Source organism: Hyposmocoma kahamanoa, unplaced genomic scaffold (genome assembly GCF_003589595.1).
Source record: "Hyposmocoma kahamanoa isolate Upper Pololo Valley unplaced genomic scaffold, ASM358959v1 78, whole genome shotgun sequence".
In the NCBI taxonomy this organism is placed as follows: Eukaryota; Metazoa; Arthropoda; class Insecta; order Lepidoptera; family Cosmopterigidae; genus Hyposmocoma; species Hyposmocoma kahamanoa.
This window is the reverse complement of record NW_020653945.1, coordinates 14,934,262-14,958,427: the sequence shown is the minus strand read 5'-3', so window position 1 is coordinate 14,958,427 and position 24,166 is coordinate 14,934,262. Positions and strand designations below refer to the sequence as shown.

The following is a 24,166-nucleotide window of genomic DNA, read 5'->3' as shown; positions in this document are numbered from 1 at the left end:
AGTAGAACTTAAAGAAGTTTATATGAAACGGTTTCCTTTCGATATTCTAATTGTGATGTAAGGATAATTTCTAACATCGAGATGAAAGGGTATAATTATGTAGAGAACTGTCTCTGAGATGTCAATCACATCCAAATATGCGGTCAATTAATTGATTTTGTACGTTGTTACACGACCGGGTCATCCTAAGAATATTGCATCACAAGTAGGTGCATCTGCTTGACATTTGAATCGACCCCGAATCCGAATAGAAACTGTGTCACGCATTAACAGCGGCGGCAGCGGCGATGGCGGCGCGAGGTGAGTTGCGTTGTGCAATCCCGTTAGCGCGCTGCTGCCTAGCTCTATCTAGCTCCACGTGCAGCGGCCGGCGCGACTCAATGTCGCCCGCGCCTGTGGGCAGTCCGCCCGCCCCGCACCACAACCCGCCGCCCGTCGCCTCGTGCCCTACACCACCCCGCTCCACCCTCCCGCTGAAAATAGCGAACACATCCGAACACTAAGTCGAGCATCTCAACGTACGCCATCTCGCTCACCCTACTGAACGCCGGTACTTTGGTCTTGCTCCCGCGAACAGCTGAGTATCAAAACAAAGAAGCGAGACGGGCGGTCGCCGCTCCCGCTCGCCGGCCGGCCGGTGTCGTGCTTCACGCACGCCAGTTCTCGTTTGAATCGCTTCTATTGAGGTCGTCCGCTGCGAGTTGCGTGCGAAGTTTGCTAACGCGAAAGGATTTTCCTTTGTCCCGACGCTCGAGGACCCTGCCCTCGTATTATGTTTCCGCGCGAGAGCTGCGACCAACCCCGGCCTACTGAGGAACCGGACCGCGCGCAGCGTACTGAATCGCGTCGAAATAGTCGTGCTTTCCCGAAATTCTGTGACGGTTACCCTACGAAACGCGTTCGCCGGGCGATTTGAAGTTGTTGAGTGATCTTGTGAGAGGATTAAGTTTGAGACAACGTTTAACGGACTGTACCACGTAGCTACCATGTCGACCGGTAAGCGGCTAGCGAAACGGTCCATCATTGGGACGCGCGTAGCAGCGCTGGGTGACGACGGACTCTATTATTCAGGCATGATCCAAGCGGTGAAGACGCCGGCACCCTTCCCAGAAAACAACAACTGTATCAATCTGACGCCGAATACGCGGTACACGGTGCGGTTTGACGGTGGCAAGATCACGCGCGAATACCGCGACGCCGAGCTGATCGGACCCGGCTTTCGCAGCATGACCGGTGTACGCTTGCAGCTCGGTCAGCGCGTCTTCCTCACCCACAACGGGCGTGAGGTGCGCGCTGAGGTCATCAGTCACGACCACGACACCGACGAGATGCGCGTAAAGATTCACGCACCTTCTTCTGAGGTTAGTAGAACCTGTTCCTTTCTCCACCCCTTCGCAGTATTTCAATCTGATGACGATAATTAATGGCTTTAAACATTTATATTCTTTCCTTCGAGTCGCGTGTGATATCTGCGCGACTTTTAACATGTGACGCAGTAACACCTGAACGCAAGATTTTACAGAATAAAAAAGCTAACTCTACATTGTAATGAGTCAACAAACTTCAGTAGACACATACGAACTCACAGCTAGGTTTTCCCCCAACTTCAGGAAAGAAAATACTTTCAGTAAAATAAGTAGAAGCGAATAATAACTGAATACAGTTGTGCCATACAGAAGACATCAACGCAATCGCTATCGCATGTGATGCGATGAGGGAAATGAAGTCTACTTACTGTTTATACATGTTACATTATTAAAGAGAGATAGAGGAATAGTGGTTTGTGCTACTTTACCTTAACACTCATGAACTTGTTAAATATAAATCTTTGGTATAAGTGTAATGGAATTTTTTTAAATAGCCGTACTATACGATAAAGTTAGAGGCTAGAAAATCTTAATTCTCAATATGCAACGCAGTGAGTGTGTCGCGTGTTACATCAATTGCACAAGATAAGAGATTGCACTGACAAAGGTTCCCGATCAGCGCGGGCGCAGCTATTGACCTGGCTACACGTGCAGTGCACCCCGCCGCCAGTCCCGCGCACTCTACATGCTGACCTGCCTATTACGCATTAAAGTTACTGTACTGGTGCATCGAGATTCAGCCTGCTATTTCTATTTGATTCTTCTGATCGCGGACAAAGGCTTCGTCCTTCAAAGGAGTCGTTAAAAAAATTATACAATAACGTACCTGTTCTTAAGAACTTTTATTACTTTTTAGAAACTACAACTGTTACTACTGATACAATAGTTAAGTACTCTGACTTTGTTTTAAATCATAAAGCTTTTTTAAAGGGAAAGTTCAACAAATATAAGCCTCAAATAACGTCCCAATTTAAAGTATTAAATAATTATTATTATTATGCTGGTCAACGTGTTTCTTCTAATATTGTAGAACGTAAACATTAATAAAGGTACACCTTTATCGTAGCACGACCAAATTTATTCACTTTGAAATCTAGGCAGAAACATTGACTTTCGCAAGTGTTTTTTTCCCTTAGTTAACAATCTCAGAAACTACGCCATCATATAACGTATCTAACAAACAAATCTTGGATGATTTCAGAAATATAGTGTCACGTCGGTTCATTTCTATACACAGCATCAAGTTAGCAACCCTTCAATTCGCGAAAAAAAAGCCTCGAGGTAATGCTTTTCACGTCTCTCTCGCATACGTAGGTATGCATTAACTAAATTCGGTCGCACCGTTAGTCGCGACGTCTAACAGGTAGTCCAAGATTACAATAATCGCCCTTGTGCTTGAAGTTGGCACAGATTATACGATTATATGACGTACGTATCTACCAAGACTTTTTGTAATGTTAAAAATATAATACGAAAATGAAACTTGTTTTTAAAATTTGCAAGTGAATTTAGATAAAAGATGCTCCAGAAACGGACTAAAACTCATTTAAGTTTTGTCAGAAGATTACGTTGTTTCTGTAAATGCAGTACATCTGTACGACACAAATAAACGTATTGCGTAGCAACACAGTAACAGTTAAAGATTATATTACAATGTCGTCCTTGTGTTGCGGCAAATATTATTCATACCAGTCGCCGGCCGGCGCGCGCGTGTAGTCGGTGCGACACCCGGGTACTACAGCTACGCTTAGCGACAGCTCTACACTACAACACCCATGACTCTATGACTAATTAATATTTCCACACCGCCGCTACAATTCGACTCAAAATCTGCACACATAGAGGAACTAATATTCACCTGATCGAATCTGATTAGATGCATAAATAAAGAAATAACGTAAAACGACAACGTTTTATAAAAACGCGAAGCAGAAGTGTCAGTCGTGCCGTGTCGGACATGCTTGCCTTGGTAAATTACAAAAGAGAAAAGAAGAAATTTAGCCTGATATCCTGTGTATCTATTGCATAGTTATATGTAGAATCTCCGTAACAGTGTAATAAATGACGCTAATGCATTTTGTATAAATATGTATAATGAAATTTATATTTCATATATGATAATTGTCTAAATGACTTGCCACATTTAAATCTGACCGCCTGTTAACTCGCCAAGGTTTGTTGAAGGTTTCCCTGGTCGTGACTTTTTTAAATGCCTTTTTTATACTTTATTTATATCTGAGTTTAGAAAAAAGTCTGTGGTTTCATTATACTACAATTATTTAAATACAGGAAAATATGCAAAATCAATGCTATAACCGTTTATACTTTAAATTTTCACTCCCTTTAATGCCAACACATTTGCGTTACAACAGGAAAATGCAGAAATTGTTCCAAGTTTATTAGTTTCTTTCTCTAAAACAAACAATGAACAACAATGGCGCAGCAAGTAGATGACACAATAGGAAGCCAGCTAGAAGCGGGCGGGCGGCGACTCACGCGCATCTTGTCGGCGTAAATACATGACGTCGCAAGCGATACTAGCTAGCGTGACGTTGTTGCCGGCGCTCGTAAAACTCTATGAGCCTTATTTACTACTTTCACGCTAATTCATTGTTCATTGCCTGAGCGATACATTTACGACAAGTTTCATATCTATGTTTTTAATCTATTACTGTATTAATGCTTTCTTAATTAACAACGAAAGTAACCAAAACGATAATATTATAAAACTTTTCCGTACGCAACAAAATTTTTTATTACTGACTATATAAGTGTAACACTCATAACAACAATTATTCATATATAATGTGTTACACATTGAGTTATTTGTAACAATGTTTACTAGATACAAACCGGTAAGTATTTACGCACTTGCGTCACGCCTACAGTCGCACTCGCACACACCATCAAAACAAGATAAGTAGGAGCGCCGCACAATACATAAACAAGTCGTAGCAAAAACAAGAACATTATTGCAAACACTTAATTGTTTATCGACGCATAATATAAAATTTCACAAAAATCACTGATATTTGCATGTAGATTATAGTTAATTGCAAGAACTTCCCCATAAAGTGTCAGATCAAATATGTAAGCAGGAGAAACCCGTGACTTAACCTTATTATCCCATTTACCTTAGCAAAGTCGAGGAGAGTACATGCATTTAATATAGGTAGAGGATGTCATTATCAGTGTGACGCGGTATTTCCCTGTGCGAGCAACAACTACGTCATGCGTTATTTACACCGGCCGGCAAATACGCGCAGCACGATACGCGGAATCGGCCCAATCAAAGTCGCCACTGACTCATACCACTGTTCGTTCGTAAACAACCACTATCCGTATTTGTATTTCTGCCACACACAACAAATACAACGATAGCACTTGCGCAACGTATATCTTTGTAGATAATTTCTTTTATTTTCAAGTGAAACCTCATAAAGAATCTGAAAGTTAGCCATGATAACCTTTTAACCAAGTTTGAAAATAGAATGTTGGTATAAAACACCGGAAAACGGGTCGGCCATGATATGTCAGGCAATAAGATACAAAAATAAAGAGTGCACGACCGAGAAATAAGGTCACCGGCAGGCCCGGAACCGAGTAACGGTATAGGTTACAAAATCGCGTCAAGAATTATTTTCACGTGCGCGCGGCACCGCCGCCGGTCGTACCGTTAGCCCACGGTGGCTGAGCCGGCTCACCATCGGTTAACCATATTGACGACCTGCTCACCGCTACCGCTAAGTGGAACGCAGAGAACCCGCTAATGTCATTACAGTCTTGTTGAAATACAAAACTTCCACGAACACCTGTCCAGTGCACATTGAATTATCGTCCCTAAAGGACAACTGAAAAGTGTGTGTAAAACTATTGTCACGTTGAGGACGGTCATGTCAGTCATTCTCTAAAATATAACATATGGTTAGTCGATGAATCATTTTCACGTGACTGCGAAATTTAGGCTTTTAAGTAGCAGCTCCCGATTCAAAATAGCGCCGTTCTCTTTTGGTTAGATTACGTAAATAGTTTTATAGAGATTTCCCCTGCACCTTTTGTTGACGGAGGTCGTAAACAGAATGGTGCGATTTGTCTCGCATAGAATGGCGGCGACGGCGATGGTACCAATGCCGCGCCGCAGACTGCGGACTGAGTGTGAAAGTGCCGCTCACACCTGTGCTAACCATGGACTATCAGATTCACTTATTTTTGCCTACAACAATGCAACGTTCTAGCGGCGACTCTACCTCGATCATTGCCACGATAAACTCGACGTAGCATTCCATGCTCGCACTTTGGAGCCCCATTATTTGTCAGCTAATTACATCTTTGCTTACCTTTACATTTGAATAATCTATGGTTGATTTTTGTTTCAATACCGGAAAATACTTAGCTTTGCACAACTATCAGGCAATTGTAACTGTGCTCAGCCGCGCAATCGAGCTCAAGTTAATATTGCAATGACTTCGATTTCTCTAATGCAATTTGATTTTAAGTACGTTGTGTAACAATTATTTCTTTCGTGGACCAAATGTGAGATTAAAACTTAGAATCTTCCTGTAATCTAAGCACGCCAACCATACGCCAACGCGTCAATTTGCTCCTTTGTCACTTGAATTTATCACGCATGAAATAACTTTGGAAACAGATAATAAAATTTTCACCCATGTTCGTATACTGATGACATAAACTTTCATGGAAGCGCTAGATCATTAACGTTACTACTACAATTACTATCACATTACACACTTATAATGGCAGCGAAAGCAGTTATAATTCAGAAGCAGAATTAATAGTGCGTTTTTCAGATTTTCCAGTCTATTCGTTTTTTTTTTCGATAGAACAGAGAGACACTTACGCTTATGGCGGTCAACGTAGCGTAGCATCGCGTGTCCAACAGCAATTTCACTTTGCTTATGTTACCGATCGTAATTCCATAATCGAACAAATTCTCCAATTTTAGACTTTCGTGGCTTGTACAAACTGATTGGTATCCTAGCCAGCGACAATAGAATAATAACCACACTGGTTGATATTGAAAGGAACTAAAACCAATTTTCACTTGAAAAACTTTATTTATTATATAAAACCGAAGTTAATTGAGTATCAAATCATTTCTACTTCAAAACAAGGGTGTAATAGTGGGCACCATCAAATCTTGTGTTAGATACAATTTACAAGTTTCTCCTTCAATGATTACGTGACTTTTTTGTCGATGTGAATGCGCGAACGGCACTGGCGAGCTGATCGGCCATTGGTAAGAAACCATGGGAAGAGAAAACGGGCCGCCCCTATTTACCGTGCGCGCGCGCACCATGTGCCGACTCACAGAAATTACCAGGCTTATTATAAAATGTCATTACTGTAGCATTTTATGTTGTGTCTAAAGAAAGCTTCTGTCGTAACAGTTTCATTAGAATTTCCTCTTTTTCTACAGTTTAGTATTGGATTTCGACTTTGTTAACCCTTCTAGTAGCAAGTATACTTATACTTTTGACATTTAAGACAAATTTCCTGTAGGAATCCCAAAAAGCAACAGAAATAAAAAGTATTAGTATGCTATAGAGATAGGTCACACTCCAAGACAATAATTGACACGACATCATCGTGATGTGAATGTTGTGTTGTGACACGATTACTAAATAAATCAAGGTTGATAAGATAAACCTGCTCCAGAGATTTGTTGGTACAAGGCGTCAACACCCAACGCGCTGTCAGACAAGTGATACACAGTTACCCACAAAGTGGCACGCCGGCCGGATACGCCCGCCGGGCTAAATTATTATATTCGCCATGCCGCACATTGCTTTGCTATAAAATATCCCTTTAATACGAGTCTAAGCAGTGAACAGATAATGACACGCAATTTGTTACTGCTTGACTAGCTGGCTGGCTTTTCGAGTTGATTTAAAACTGGTAAACACTTCATCTTGCTAGCAATTACAAGTGTTATAACCAGTATCCTGTGCCGTAACTAACTAACAACTAATGTGCGGTTTAATTAAATGTCTTTACACAAATTCTATCACTTGCGCCAATTAGTTGCGTAGCTACCAATTTGCGTACTTCAATTGGATCTTTTACCAAAAATGTAGGTACATATTATAAAATTATTCTCGCAATACTGCGTCTCATCACGCGACTGTTTAACTCTTAACCTTAGTAACAAGCACTAATCACGCATCATGCGAATACTTACTTTTCCTTCCTGATGCTGTCTATAATATACTCGCAATTAAGTGCAATTTAAACCAAGTGTTGGATATCGCTGTAATTTGTACTCATACATCTATCATCGGAATACGACGCGAGCTCATTGACACTAAGCGTCCCCTACTGGTAAAATAGTTCGGCTAATGTATTCGACCTACATTCGCAGAGACACCGAGATGATTGACCATTAAATGATGTCAGAGAACCGTTGCAAATTTAAAAACGCTCCCGCGTTCACTCCTCGTCTAGCTGTTGATAGCGATATTTTATTGCTGTCTTAAAATCCTTACAAGTACAATTACTTAATAAAAACTGGCTATTACGGTAATTTTTAGATTAAATTATATGTATAGTGAATATACAAGTACATACACTATAGATATTAATGACCTATGTTGAAATAAATTTCCGGCGATACTATAAGTTTAGTGTCAAATCGAAATACTTATAAATTCGGTTACGTATTCTAGGAAATAACAGTGCTGTTGCTTTACATTTGAATTGCCTGCATTAAGTGATGCAAATACCGAACAGTGTTAAGAGTTTTACTAGGTATTATTATGATAGTTCTAAACCGAGATGAATCTCTAGATGAACCTTGGGAGTATTTTCGTCGTGAATATTGTTATATTGGGCCCTCCCCCACCAGCCAGCGGCGAAGGCGCAAGGTCGGCCCTTTATGGGTGACCTCATTGCACTCGCCTTGTAATAGTTACATGATTTATATACCTCTTATCTAAACAGCCGCAAATTGCCACAAGAATCTCAATTCTCCATTGTAAAATGGAACGCGTCTGTTTCATTTGGAATTCAAATTTCGCTACTGCGACAACATCACCTTGTAAAAATTTAATGAATTAAAAGTTACAGACATGTGAAAAGTAACCGCGACTCTAATATAGCTTCGTTGAAACCGGATCTGTGGCTCAAATCGCGCTTTTGATGTCGGATTCAGAGACGCAAAATAACTCGTTTTCGGGTTTAAGTTAACTAACAGTATCACACAAGACCGTTACCACGTGGGCGATTGCAAGTCGCAGAAGTCAATATCTGCCATCTTAAAACATTCACGTTAAAAGGTCCATAAAATGAGTAACTAAGTACAGCTGTGCCCTTGATATCTACGACAATACTTTTCAATGTTAGCATGTAACTTTTGGAAAGTAAAGGTCAACCTTTCAGAGAAGTTTGTCAAGTAGCAACGGTGTTAATAAAAAAGATGTTAGGTATGTGTGACGTGATTCTGTGACACATTGGCAGTTTACATGCAACGCAATTCAATCGAAATGTTTTTGTAAAAGTGATGATCAGGTTATAATTATTGCGGTGCGCAGCGCGGGGTGTGCTCCGGCACGCTGGCCCACTGACCCAGAATAGCTGATATTGAACCGACGACGCACGGCCCGCATTCGAAACTCGACCTCCACTTGCGTTTTCCTTGTGTTTCTCTTTTTTATTGAGAAAATCTCTGCAACCGAATTTAATCGTAATTCGTTACTTGGAAGTTGGTTCCAGGGAATTCTTAGCGAAACATTGCTTCATATTATTCTTAAACAGCGATTCAAATGAACTTCGCAGTAATAAAGTGTTAGTAATCTAAGAAACGGGGTTTTTATTTGAGACTTAGGAGAATGACTCAAGAGATATCAACGTGTAAGATAATTGCGGGGTCTTGATGAGAAATGCCAATGGCAGGCGGTGTGCAGGCGCTTAGCAGCACGTCAGGCGCGTAACGGTGCCTCGGCCGACAGAGCGTGTGTCGCGCTACGTCAGTGTGCTGAACAGGTTCCCGTATCCGTTATCAACTGGTACTCGGGGCGAGGCGGGTCGGACGCCGTTTTTGGGTCAGGCTAGGTCACGACGCCTGCGTGCTCACCACCCGCCCTCTATACATATTAACTCTATTTAGATATCCAAGAATAGAGGGGCAGCTACGTTGCAAGCCGTTCAAGTCAAAACGCTCACTTTTCTAACCGTCTCACGTAAACGATGCGATTATGGCATCACGTCGGGTACAGTTTCGAAACGACAAGCCCGCGTCCATGTGCAGATTTCACGTTCAATTACGTAAGCCAAAATCAGCGTAAAGTTTTATTTACGCGTAACTCGGTGATACATGCGCGCCGCCTACGCGCCCATTGGTTGAAGGCGGTAGCATTTCGCCCGTGACGTCATCACCGCGTCGCGCCTACGCCGAAGAGCGCCTCGCCGCCGCGCCGACGCAAAATGACGTCGTTCCCACTCACTATTGGCCTTTAGTGTACTATGACGTCACCGCTATTAAATTAAACCTTCACGAGTTTACCTAACGCCTTGTTACTTGCGATATTTGACGATTGATAAGGCGCCTTACTCGTCTTGCATCACAGTCAGCTACGCAATGTCAATTTCCTGACGCCAACTGACGTTGACCTACATACATATGACCGACTTTATTGTTTTCAAAAGGAACGTTTGTTACCACATCCTAATGTCATTGTTACAGTATAATGAATTGTTAAAGTATCTGTCGAGTTATTAGGTTTTCACGATTGTTACACATAAGAAATGAAACTATTTTTTCGGATCTAACTCGCGAATATTAAAATTTGTTTTTTTCAAATGAACCAATGTTTCGAGCTCTTTACAGGTTTTTTTAAATGATCAAGTGACGTTACGAACAAGTCGTGCGCCTAATGGTAAGCTACACGTCTATCCATAACAGTTGCAGTCTCACTCAGTGCTTTAAATTGCAAAGATCTTTATGGGCACTGTCACTGCGCCCGTCACCCTGAGACATAAGTTGACAAGTCCCATGTGCCTGTAATTTCACCAGCACTCTTACCCTTCAAAACCAAAACGCATTAATGCTAATATTACTGCTTGGCAGCAGAAATAGTTAAGGTGGCAGTACTTCCCTGGACGAACTCTTTCACAAGGAGTTCAACTGCTACTAAAGGTTCCATGGTCACGGCTGACTGCAACAGCGTAACTAAACTATTTTATTCGAGAATTATTAATATACGCTCGAATCCTAACATAGTATGTGTATTAAAAGATATATATTAGATATATTTATTTGAATTGAGAATGCGGGCCGTAGGTCACCAGGAGCGTTATGGAAACGCATTTGAGCCAACTAGGCCGCGACTCCCGGGTCGTCCTGTGCAATCGATGCTGACCCAATTCAAGAATGCACTTCCCTGTTCTATTATAATTTCTCGTTTGCAATAGACACAGTTCCTTCCTGATTAATTTCACAGGCAGTCTGCCATAAAGAGCATTGCAATATTTATGGGATATAACTTTGACGGTCATGGTTGAACTCATCAAGCCAAAGTTTTCATATCGACCCATGAGATCATACTTTTTTATCTCAGATCGATACGCAACGAACGCAAAATGAAATAGCCTTTCAAGGAGAATAAGTGTAATAAAAACGATAGCTGCATTTTAACAGTATTTGTTCAATGTGGGTCACGGATTTTTGGGGCAAGGTTGTTTCGCCGGCGCGGGCTTAGCGTGCCCTGTTTGCACTGCATCCGCTTTGCAATTTGACGTAAAAATCTACCAATATTATGGCCTCCGTGCCGATTGATTGCCCGCTCTAAACGTGCATATCCGAAATACTGAAACAGTACAATACGTATTTTCAAACGAGATGCAATCAAAGTTTCTCATTGGGTTTCTATCCGTAGTACCTTAAGCTCTAGTGCAATCATATCTGTTGTTTATTATTGGTTTAGGTATTCTGCATTCACGTCCACTAATTGGTTCCTTGGAACTAGATGATTCCTTGAATACATTTACTTATTTTCATATATGGCATTATGGGCTTATAACAAATGTTTAAACGATCTGTGATTAAATCGAGAGCACAACACTACGTTGCTGGGCATATAACTGTTGCAAACACGTGCGACCGAAGTCGAGTACACCCACGCGCTTATTTCTGGCATCTGACTTGAACCGTTTGAACGTCAAATTAATTTAACTAGACTTTGCAACTAACTATGAAAATACAGATATTTAAAACAAAAAAAATATTAAGTTTTATTTTCGTTGACGTCCATTTATTTGCCTTGAATTTTTGGAATGCGGCCATCGCGTATCCCGTTGACCTATATGGTTATCCAGTATTTTTATTCGAACACAAAATAACAATATTGTGATATACAAATCAAACCGCATTAGCTAATGTCGCAGAGGCATCTGTATCGGATGATAGAGGGAGCGGCTCGTTGAGCAACGAGCGCCCGAAACGATTAGATTGCTCGCTACATCGAGTCGACTCAAATGCCGACTGTGGCCTATAGTTACACGGAGCAGTTGACCTATTTATTGGTGCACAAGCTTCACTCGACAACCGAATTGCTTATGCATGCGTGTCGACGTGACTCCAACCACCTCCGTGCAGCCTTACTGAATGTTTAATGAACGAATAATCGACCCTCAAATGTCCACCATATTTCATGACGCTATCTAGTTTTAATCTATGCAGCGATCAGGTAAAAAGTGCATTTTTGCATGAACAATATGCATTTTCTACAAAACATCTGACCATTGTGTGAGCTTTGTGTAGATCTGTTCCCCTGTGTTCTTTGTTTCTCATTTGCAGCTGTAAATACAACCTTAATCTATTAGTAAAAATAGAGTACTCTATCGGGTAATTCGACGTCATTAAACCAAACAAAGGCAGGTGAACGACGCCGCAATTTTATTATCGGTCGACGTAAGCGAAGCACGCTATTGTTTCACCAATAACAAGGTAATGAATTCTAAGTGCATTGTCCTGCTGTAGATGTCCTATCTGTCCGATAAGCCTCTGCCAGCGTTCATTTCAGTCGCATATGCATACGTAATGACGGTGCCGTACCTATCCCATGTCAACGGTAACGCGGTAAATGGGTTGCGAATTACAAGGAACAGTCGTTAGAAAATTGCATAATGATGAGTGACATTATTGTACATAGGATAAAAACTCAATGGACTTACGATGTGTCTCAATTAATCTAAAAACAAACGTTGCATAATCCATGCAATTGACAATATAAATGTGAAAGAGAACGCTATTACTGAGCGGGCGTTATCATAAAATACGATTCACCTTGAAGCTGTCTAAGCTTATAAGTGAAGGCGACAGCGAGTGCCGGCCGGTATGCGCGCGCCGAAAGTCCGCCGACGGTGGCACCGCGTGCCGGCCGGCTTCGCGCCTCCGCAGCCGCCGCACTTGCAACGCAGGCGCAACGAGCCGGCCGGCTTTTTTCAGCTATTGACTCACCGCACTCAATGTCAGTTGCCAGCAGCGCTGTCGCTAAACCAATCAATAACTCTCGCCTCGATCGCACGCATGCTATTCAGTGACAGATTAATTTGCTCTATATTTTACGTTATTTACATATCACACTACAATTGTTTAAGACTATGATTTGCTATAAACTACTGAGATTTTAAAATGATTTAGGTAGTCAAAATGTCCATAATTACACATTAATGTACCTAAAACTTGTTTTTTGTGTCCAAAAATATGGGTCATTGCAATGCGACGTTTCAACACGGAGGAGGCGTTACGAGCATTGATAATCCGTTTTGTGCGGCAACATCGATGCGCAGTAGAGCGGACAGAGCTTTCGCAACCCAGATACCAACCAAGAACACCCGGACTCGGCCCATCCGCCGTTTTCACTACCGCTCACCACTACTAATTAGTTTTGACACCCATGTCACATACGTAATTGGATCACGCACTACATAAATTCCAAACTCATTGATTTAATAATTTTGATATTACAAAAAGGTAAGCACTTTTAACGTGACTATACTTAACCTTCAATTGTGAATTCATAGTGCAAATCTACTTAGTGATCGTATAATGTTAATGATTACACAAACAACCGGCAAAACAAAACGAGAAACGCGCTCAACGATCATGAACCTCAATTTCAAATAACACTCATTTTTGTAATTCCGCCAGAATATATTAAATGAGTTTTAATATTGGAGGGTCTGAAACCAACAAAAATTCTCGCCATAATAGCAGGGTATTATGAGTTACCTTATTGTACGAGTAAATTACTTGCCTAGCCACTTACCATTTTCCAACTGTCCTGCAAAATCGGCTGTCTACGTCTTAGTACCTATTTGCACCTGCAAGCATGCTATGTATATAGATATAGGTACATATTATGTATTGCAACGTGTGGAATGTTAATACGTGAATAGGTCTAACTCTACAATAATTACGTGTTACCATGTCAAAGTCACTCGGTGACTTTCACTGGCATTTCAAAGCGACCAGGTTTCGCCATCGAATAAAGCATTATTGTGTAACAGTTGTCACTTTTTTACATAACGTGTTGGCGACGACGAGGAATGAGAGAGACGTATTGCTGCCGGTTCTAAACGCAATAACGGCACTAATTAACTGATTGGCATGCGTCCTATTTATATGCAAGTTATTAGTGGGAATAATTTTAATGAAACCACTTTTAATAAATACGAGTTTTTGATCACTCTAATCAAAATGTGTTAGTTTTCATTTACTTCTAAGTAGCAGTATATTGTGAGTTTTGTTTAGATACTTATATTTATGTTATTATCAGGTGGAAGCCCATGCAGTGGTAGAATGTGGGTTGGGGCAATCATTTCATCAGATTTACTTATTAAAACAACTTTCATTGTTCCGGTGCGAGTGAGGGGCCGCAGTTCGTCTCACGGCGCGTCCACACTCGCACGAAATCGTGTAAAAGTGAAAGTATGATGTGATCCGTTCACTTGCGAGCATGCGAAGCCCGAGGGAAAACCAATCCGCCAGTAATACTACCGTAATACTCGTATCCGGACACCCTACTCACTTTTGATACCCACAGCGATGGAACACTCACAGCTTTTATGTAGCAACCAGCAATTGTCAATCTAAACCAACAAAGTGATCATTTGTAATTTAGGCTAACGATTTTCTAGAATAGGACATTATGAGTTTAACTAATAAGGCTAAGTGTGACGCCGATTAAGCATAAATTAACAATAGGTTTCTAAAATGTTTGCACTCAATTAAGACACAATACATAATTTCATTATTTTGCCATCAAATTGCAGTCAACAATTCCTTCTTGTTTCTTTCCTACGAAGTAGATACTTATCTATAGAACAGCAATAACTTACTTCCTTTGACTGCCAAACAATCAACACATCTGCGGAAACAGACGGCCGTCATGCAAACGAATGTCACGTATATGAGTGCTACATGCAAACTATGTAAATGTAGGAATGAAAATAATTTGCAGCCGGTAGTAATTGAACGTGCCCAGAGAAATATGCTCACTAAACAGTCACAAGGTTATTGGTCATGACGTGACATAGCTTGGCTACTCGTATGTACGAGAAACGTAGTCGTAAACCAGTTGGTACGCGCACACACCATTGTAACATGTCAATCACGCGTACGTAGAAGGAAGCCCTCGTCGAAATCGTACCCAATGTCAACCACTCGTCTACTTATTGCACATAAATTGACCGAGACCGAGTTTCATAGACTGCGTCACCTTCCTAGTGTTAACGCTACAAGTTCAACTAGTTACTGAGTCGGACGATGATTTTCTGATCAAGAAAATGTGACCTTTATAGGCCACCACATGCTATGCGGAAAGGCGTTTACGTACAAGTGTGTAATGCAGTAGAAATGTATTATACGTGTCGATAACATTTTGCCATATACAATTCATTTCCTGTTCTGAATCTGGCTAGCACTGACTATAATATTAAATAATAATTCACTATGTGTCAATTACTTAAGCAGTTTGCAATGTACGCCACAACAGGAAATGAACAGTGTGGAAGATGTTTAAGTTTATACAAAAATACGATTTACATCTCATATTATCATTTAATTTTAAGTTGAAGCCAAATCGTTATTGACACATTGCATCTCTCGTATTGAGATAGTACACACTTTGCACGTAATTATCGTATTAAATGACCCAGTGCGATGTCGGGCACGCACCAGTTGGATCGGTGCTAAGTTCACGACACAGAACGCATCTCGCCCGTTCCAGGTTACCCGGTCATGACGTCACTACGTGAAGGTCGCGCGTATTGATCTATCCACACCCACATTTTCCTGCAATATTTAATTTAATCACTGTAATAGCTAATGAACGTTAAATGACATAATAATAACGCGGAAGTTCGTGAAATTAAGGGAGTCAGTTATGTTAATTAAAATTTTAGAAAGTAAGGTAATTTTAAAGTTGTCAAATGAACCGATCAACTTTTATGACTAGTTAGGAGGAAATAAAAATAAATAGTGTAATGTAATTACATAATAAAATCATTTGGCATTAATGTCTCGAAGAAGAGTTATTGATTTCACATTAGCTTTCCGAAACAAACGCCGCCCGTAACCTTTCACATAGACCTTGCAACTTTGCAACCCATATCGATTTGCTCTTCTTTAGATTAACACGACTGTTTTAACAAATAACAGAGCCAACTTGTCCATACTTCCATCCTGTGTTCCATACTGTGTTCTTTTTTTGCCCCCAATGGCAAGACTTCAAATAATTTGTGTAATTGAATAACTCAATGTTATCTAAACACACTTGTTTTGTATCCCAGTGTTGTCTAATAATTTGTCCTCACTGAAAATAATACTTGTAATGACGACTCATTTCTTTCTTGTCCTTAGGCGCCAATAGAGCTTAAGAAGAGACTAGAAGAGATAAGATTGCTGGAATCACGGAAGTCTGCGAGGTTGGCGGATGTGGATACGGATTTTGCGCGACTTGCGGACATGGCCGGCGACCGCCGCCGCGCCTCCGCCACTATTGAAGTTCCTGCACATCACTTACAAGGGTACGTACTTCATCATTTTACTATCAACTGCGGGCATAAAAGGATATAATTCACACACAGATTGCTCACTCGGATCAAATTCTGAAAGAGAGTAACATACTAACAGAGAAACATTGCTTAGTTTATAGTTAAACGGGTCTAGAAAACAGCGCCTGCGTTCGCCCACGTAGCGCCCGGGTGCAATCAATACCCTGGCGCCCTTTAGTAGACAAGCGACCAAAATGGAATACTTAATTATATTTTCCCCAGTGATCGAAAATTCAGGTGCAAATGGTGCAATAATAAGTGTGTGCGCCGTACACCCTGCACCGTCACTGCTAGAAACGAAATCTTTGAAATGGATATTGGACTTTCCGCAACAATTAAAAACCCTACAACATAAGCCTGATTGTGAAATATAGTAATGACTATGGCTGTCTTTTCCTATTTGACGTAGAAACGCAACCAAGAAACTTCCAACTAACCATTATGGAAGCTAAATACTAGTAAATATACCAACTAATAAATCAAATAACGTTGCATCATGTTACACAGTACTGTTTTATGACAGGGAATCAAACCCAGTTACACCAGGAAAACAGCATTCACAGCAAGCAGCCAATATTATATCAAAGACAACTATAACTTGAGCACTTTCAATATTAACTCTCCATACTGAAGGTTTCCTCGTATCTGTTGTTGTTATTCTAGTAAATGCTTTAGGTATATGAACGTAATTGCTTCTATCAATTGTTGGTAAAATCCTACAACGGTAAACAGGTTTCCTTTCAATATTACGTAATTAACTCGTTGAAGTCTTTTATGTGGACATTATAAGGAAACAGCACTTTTAAAATAATATCAAAATATTCTTTCTATTTACTTATAACTAAAACGTTTGCTGAAGAGAGTATATAGAAAATGTCTATAACACGAAGTTAGATGAATGTAAATGATATATTTTAAGCGCTTACTGTTGCAGTAAGCTCCTCTATGGCACCAATAAGTTTTATAACAATTGAATGAATAGCAATTGGCACGATTTAGTTATCACGATCAACGTTGAGCTCTATCGATCAATCGCTTAAATCGAGTAGCTCAATTAACAAATATCGATGTTTCGCCTTGAGTTACTAGCTCACCTCGCCGCGAACTGCGAGGAAGGCCGTCGCATTTCTAATTCACGTTCGCTGTACGTTGCGCCCGCGGCACTTTGCTAAATCTTTATTCAGCAATAAGGACATTCGTACGAAATACTGTTATGTGCAGCATTTCCACACGGAAAAAATACTTACTCAATGCATTTATTTCAAGGTCCTTAAAGTTTCTGTCGCGATTTTGGAACACTTGAGTAAGTAAAACGCAGACATCATGAATTACACTATACTCGTAAAGGAGCCTTGGAGACGTAGACTTCGCAAATAGAAGCGAGTAAATAGTAGGTCGTGTGTAAAGTAAACCGATTCATGAGGTATCTACTAGCATTGTGCTAGGTTACCTTGTAGGTGTAATCTCTCGCGAGCGTGCATCGGGCGCGGTGGTTGCGAAATCCGCACCAAGCACCTTAGAAACTGGATGGGAGTGTTAGCACGGAGTACGGGTGTGTCCTTGTCACACTTGCCTACATTCTGCGGCCGGCCCCCCTCCCGAGGCCCACGCGCTGCGCCTCTTAGGCAGACAATGCATTGTGAGAACGATTAAAAAATGTCGATAGATAACAGAAACCAAAGATATTGTTCTTAAGAACAGTAGCTAACAATTCGCATCGTGGTTCACAATTCGCTACAGTTTTGGCTATTCAACATATTTTAAAATTCAACCGCAGCGTTACTTTCTTAGCTGTGAAGGAAGACATTAGATTAATGTACCTGCAGTGGTACCGGAACAAACGGCATCAAATGGTTGCCACGGCGTGACGCTGCGCGGTTTCACTTTTCATCATGACAGCGTGGTGAGAGGCGAGACCTCGCGGTCCAAATTTCACAAGAGCCACCAAAACACGCGCGGAGGTTTAATTTGCACTTAAATCGCTTTAAACGAATTGCCCACACAGGTCACCATAGTATGTAACTATAAAAATAATGAACCAGTATTGTCATCTTATTATATATTACAAGAACTACAAAATCTTGTAAAACAATTTTAATTGGAACATTTTGAATCTTGGTTCAAAAAAAAAAGAGAACGGGTTCCTGGTCAACAAATGCATTTTTGATCACCTCGGCGTAAAAGACCTCTAAAGTGGATCGACCTTGTCAAGGGGGCACTAAAGAAAATGAAAAATTAATGTTAACACTCCCACTCCTTTATAAGTCAGTGGTTGGTATTTAAGTAGAGGCAGTGATTCCGTAAAACCTGTTCAAGAAGTGCCTTGAAGTAAAATAATATGTCATACTTTGTCAAGCCAGGCAAAACACGGTCCACCAAAATTAATTCTATTTCAAAAGTTATCTTAATAACATCATTAGAAATTGAATGACTAGCTGTAATAAATATATTGAACCTATGTATTATTCTGATCTCTCTTTTTATCATCGCATCTTATACGAGATAGAAATTGAATTCGTGATTTGAACAAAATATTTCGCAACACAAGACGGGTCCATAAAGTGAAAGTTCTCAAAGTCATCTCATTTTATTTACATTGGACGGCCATCGAACGACGTAACCATTTTAAAATCTTTGAATTATTAAAATTACACGAATTAAGATATGTGCACCCATAGTACTTGTAACGTGAATTGACAAAATTCAAAGATAGCGGCTCTTGGCGCGGCCGTGTGACACAGTGACCTAGTTTCGAAATGGAACGACACTAGAAAAGTACCGCATGCAGCGATGCCGGCAGCGACGGCAGGCTCTGTAAACAGAATACAAATGCTTGTTGTATTTTTATATTGTTATTCCAATTTTCAACTAAAACTCATTATGTCACTGTTAAAATGGTAAGCACAGAATCGATGACAGTAAAATGGCAAATCCTTGTTGAGTTTTTTTTTTATAACGATGCATGACTTTGGTGTCCTAGAATAGAAAGGTAGCATTCTCAGTCGGGCAGTAGGGCGTGAGCCGTAGGCGGGAGGCTCCAGTCGCATTCTGATGTTGCAAGGTGCTGCCCCCGCCAATCGGGTCGCGTCTGCGTCCTGAGATGGCGACGTGGGTCGATGCCAGCTCAATGTCATGCCATGACACCAAGATGTATTAACTTTAAATTGAGCCATACCGCCAAGGCCAGATTAATGTTTCATTATAATGTTAGATTACGTTGTACAAGGCTACTTGTATCCCACTACAAACAAGCTGAGATGTGGCAAACGTTTTGGTCTACATCAAAATTTTATTTATCTATGCCTCAAATGGTAACGTTGCATTTGATTGCCAACTATTGTATGTTAAATATCATTAATTGTTTAATTATCATAGTCGAGTGCAAGGTTGCAGTGTAGGAGTTTCCAGCAAAAAAAGATATAGGTTCAAACACCACCTTCCGATATTCTCGTAAAGTCATAATGTAGGACTCTAGATATTCTTTGATGATTTAGTATCCAGTTTGCAGAACTTAAGATTGCATTTTGCAAATCCAAGTACCCGCAAAGTTATTGCGGTCTTAGACCGCAACATAAGCACGACTCTCGAAGAAAACCAGTTATTTCGCGCAACCAACCTGCCTGAACCGCGTATCGGGAATACATACATAACTCGTAGTTATAACAACATAGATGTTGCCGGCAAATTCATACTCCGCGATCGGCTTACATTCTGGCTGCGTTTGCGTAACATGCAAAGAGAAGGCGCGCCAGTGGAGGGGCGCAGCGGCACTCGGCACTTTCTCGTTGGATACACGTTTGCTTTCGTTGGTGCTGCCGAGGCCCGTTATCTCATTTAACAGGTGCAGGTATGCCGCGCATAGAGAAAGTATTATGAAAATAATTGTATTCGATATTACGCAAAATGATAAATAGCACTACAACATTGCTCCACCAGAATATGTAGATGCCAATAATGGTAGGCACGTCTCAGGAATGACGTTCAAAGTAAAACAAAGAACGTCAATGTGAGTATTATTACCGGGAACGCGAGCTTACTCATCGGATCCGGAATGTTTCGAACTCGATGACTTTCCACCGACCTACCTGAAGGTCATTCCACCTGAGCGGGAACAAAAACTGCAAAATGATTATTCTTCGAAATTCAGAGTTTGAATAATGCTGCAGACTAATAGCCCCTTGATTGTAGCTCGGTAAAGCAGGCGGGCCGTGACAACGACTAATGCGGCACGGCTCTACGTCAGAAGGTCACCTCACCCTCGTTGACCGCCCAATTGTTGAGTATGCTCTATCCGACAAGTTCAATTGTTTTCACTTTTTACAGGCTATTATTATACGTATGTAGTATCAATATTGTTCCTGCTATAAAATAAAATTAAACTTATTCTGTTACATATAACTAAAAAATTATACATTTAAAAAATCAGTATTTTTAAGCCAATTATGAGTTCAACCATTGCCTCATGTTAAAAATATTGTTCAACGGTAACAAAAAGTGTGGCACTGCCAAATAAAGGTAGAGTCGCGGCACAACGAAGCCACTAAGACTATTTCAGCGATGACATCACCTATGAAGGAGAGACGACTGGAGGAGGGGCGCGGGGACGGCCTTCCAGCTAGAGTCGCGCCGGACATTACTTTTTATAGCTTGTAAAAAATCATACTGACCTGCCTCAATGCTAAATTAAAGAAAAAAGCATTAATTCCTAAATGCTATGCACGATATCCGGCACTAACTTTAAAAAAATTATGTAGTTTTGTTACTAGTAAGTGTACAATATTTCGCGACATTGCCGGATATCACGGTCGCGTAATGCTAACTTATTTGTGAAAGTGTAATTTTAGGTACAGCGTCACAACAATGTTGTGCCAGAAAGAAGTACACTATTAAATGAAGCTAGCTGATATTTATTAATAACAAGGTCGCTGCTAACCGAGCATAACTTAAAATTTGTCAAGACCATACTTCTGTTTTTCTCCACGTTTCTTCACGAAGGCCTACAATAACTTATCGCAATATAGTAAAAAAATGCGTGTGCAATATGCTTGTGTTATTTACGAGGCGTTTGGAAGCGTCATCGTGCGCATTGGACGGAACGTAAAAAAAACGTTGCGTTGTAAACATATCGACAAAGTGAAATCATCATTTACGCCTGCACCTATAGCCGCCGCCGTTCTCTTACGCTGCCGTAGACGTGTTGATGCATCCTTTTCATTGTTACTATCTCGCATATGAAACCAAATAGGTGCTGTCGCAACTCAAAATTCTGGAACTGGGAAAACACGATTTGAAAATTTAAAAAAGTTCATATTTTTTTACATTTTCAAGTCATGTCTTAAATCCATAATTTTGAATTTCGACAGTATTCGCACTATTCTATCCAGATACAAAGCATGGTTATGCAGAACGCAAAATACTATTATGTATCTCTCGGCTTTTGAGGCGGTTCTTTAGCTGGCTTAAAACATACAGGACGAGATGGTGGAGCCATCTCCGTCCAAATGAAAACGACAAACAAGACTTCCTAAGCTAAATAAATCTAGTGTTGAGGCATCTTTACGTTGCCAAGCTATTTGTTTGTGTAAATTGCCTAACTGATCTATACCACTATACTATTTTGTGACTTCAACGTTTGCACAATCAATGATGACTAATTCAGCATCTCTAGCTAATAAATTTATTTCAGAAAAACACGACACCGACGTGAGAACATGTTTACACACTACCGTATCAGATTTGTTTTTAAATTCTTATTTCATTCATGATAAAATAAACTTCAATGAAATTTTGTACCAAGTTACTTAGGCATTATAATGCCTAAATCCAATAAAGTATATAGGCGTCCATTTGCGTATGATGAAAGTCAAACATTCACATATAAAGGAATCTTTTATTTTATTGTTTTGGTGTATTACGTAAGCAATTGAGAATTGGTGGATAAACAAAATGTCGCGTTATCAGCGTGCGGCAACTGGCAGCAAGGTCGTCGTCAATGATATGTGTGTACGCTGAATGCTAGTGTACACAGCTGCAAGGACCGTAGCCAACATTGTCTAATGAAATGAATCTCCGCATTAGCCAGTAGCAATGCTAAAAGGAAACTTAAAAAAAGTAACATGTTGATTAACATCGCACATTGCATTTAATTGTCATGTATTTGACACAAGATACGCATAAACCTACTAATTTCTATCGATTCACCCGCTTTTGACGTCAACCGTATAAGTAGCTCTCGTTCTCATTACATTCGTGACAAGATGCGCAAAGCACCAAGGAATTCTTTCAATATTCCCGAAATTCAATGTGAGTAACAGGCGTGGGCAGCGAAGCGCGATTACGTCATCGGGTTAGAGGAAATAACGTCAGACCGTTGCTGCTATTTGTGACGAGCTTGCTTTGTTATGCTAGCCGACGAGCGACACCAGCGTTGATTATGTATGAAAAACATAAGAGTACAACCTTCGAGAAATACAAATTGAAAAAATAGCCTTATTTCACCATAATAACCGTAAATCCGCAGACTATTGTTGAACACCGCAATACCTCCCGGAACACCTGTAAATTTAGATCATATGTTCTACACTAAAGCTCACGATCGAGAATTTCCAGCACGACACATCTCTTATTCACTTAGGAAAATTAAAACCGGTATTTTTAAGAAAACGCCACTTTTAATCTTTCTTTTTTATTTGAAAAAATAGAACACCACATATTATAATACCACGTTTAATCAATTGACATTCCCTAACAAAGAAAAGAATGCAAAATATGTACAAATAAAAATCAGAAGACCAAACAATGAAGAAATGAAGTCTACCTAATGACATAAATGTTTTGTGCGCAATTTCGTAGAACAAGATCCACCATTTTCGAGAACTATTTCTAATATTAAACTTTGTCTAATAATTTGGGCATTGGAATATCAACCTGCCATCTATTTCAGCCTGGACTACGACCATGAAGGCCGTGGACTAAGGCGAACACACTTATCTGAGTTGCTACCGAAGGTGTATGCTCTATGCTTCAAGCTCGACCGCGTCACGTACATTCATCACAGCTTTATTATCCATGACATTAAGTAGAAATATATTAAAAGAAAAATTTTAGAAATAGTAAATTGTAAAATCGCTTCACTAGCGGCACTATATTAACCTGCACAACGAACGTTGAAAAAGTAATTACGACATACAATACTATTTCACTTGCAATTATATCTGTCAAGATAACCCGATAAATGATGACAAATTTTATTAGTATTGTACATAATATCGAAGTACGTAAGTTTCAGTCAAATAAAATTCATTGTCTTGAAATATAAATGGAAATAAGCCGACATTACAGGTCGTTGGTCCTGTGTGAGTCAATGCACAGTGCGAACGGTCGGCAGCGGAGGTTACGCCTTCTCTGCTAGAACGTTCCACTGGGAGTTTTAGCAAAAGGTGAATTATCTGCGTTCTTCAATGTACACTGACGACCCCGGCCACTGGTATCAAGGACGTACACTTTTTCCTCCGGGCCTTAGCTTGCACTAAGACCACAACTAGATATAATTCACACTAGAATTTAGCAAATATTATAAAACAAACATCAGTTCACATTAACGTTATTATAAGTATGTATATGTATATATATATATATATATATAATATATAATATATATTATATATATATGTAAGTATTATATTTTATTGTGTTCAAATTCGACCAATTCACCATCACGCTAACAA

The 24,166-nt window shown here is 40.2% G+C and overlaps 1 protein-coding gene across 1 annotated transcript in view; it reads left to right on the top strand.

Annotated features, from left to right (window-relative positions):
* The first annotated feature begins 615 nt into the window (after nucleotides 1-615).
* Nucleotides 616-24,166, top strand: part of LOC113233394 (zinc finger protein 704) — a 52,197-nt gene continuing 28,646 nt past the window's right edge. Inside the window, exons 1-2 of the mRNA XM_026468515.1 lie at nucleotides 616-1,361; nucleotides 16,246-16,412. Coding sequence (XP_026324300.1) covers nucleotides 987-1,361; nucleotides 16,246-16,412 — 542 coding nt within the window. The 5' untranslated portion in view covers nucleotides 616-986. The remainder of the gene's footprint in view (nucleotides 1,362-16,245; nucleotides 16,413-24,166) is intronic.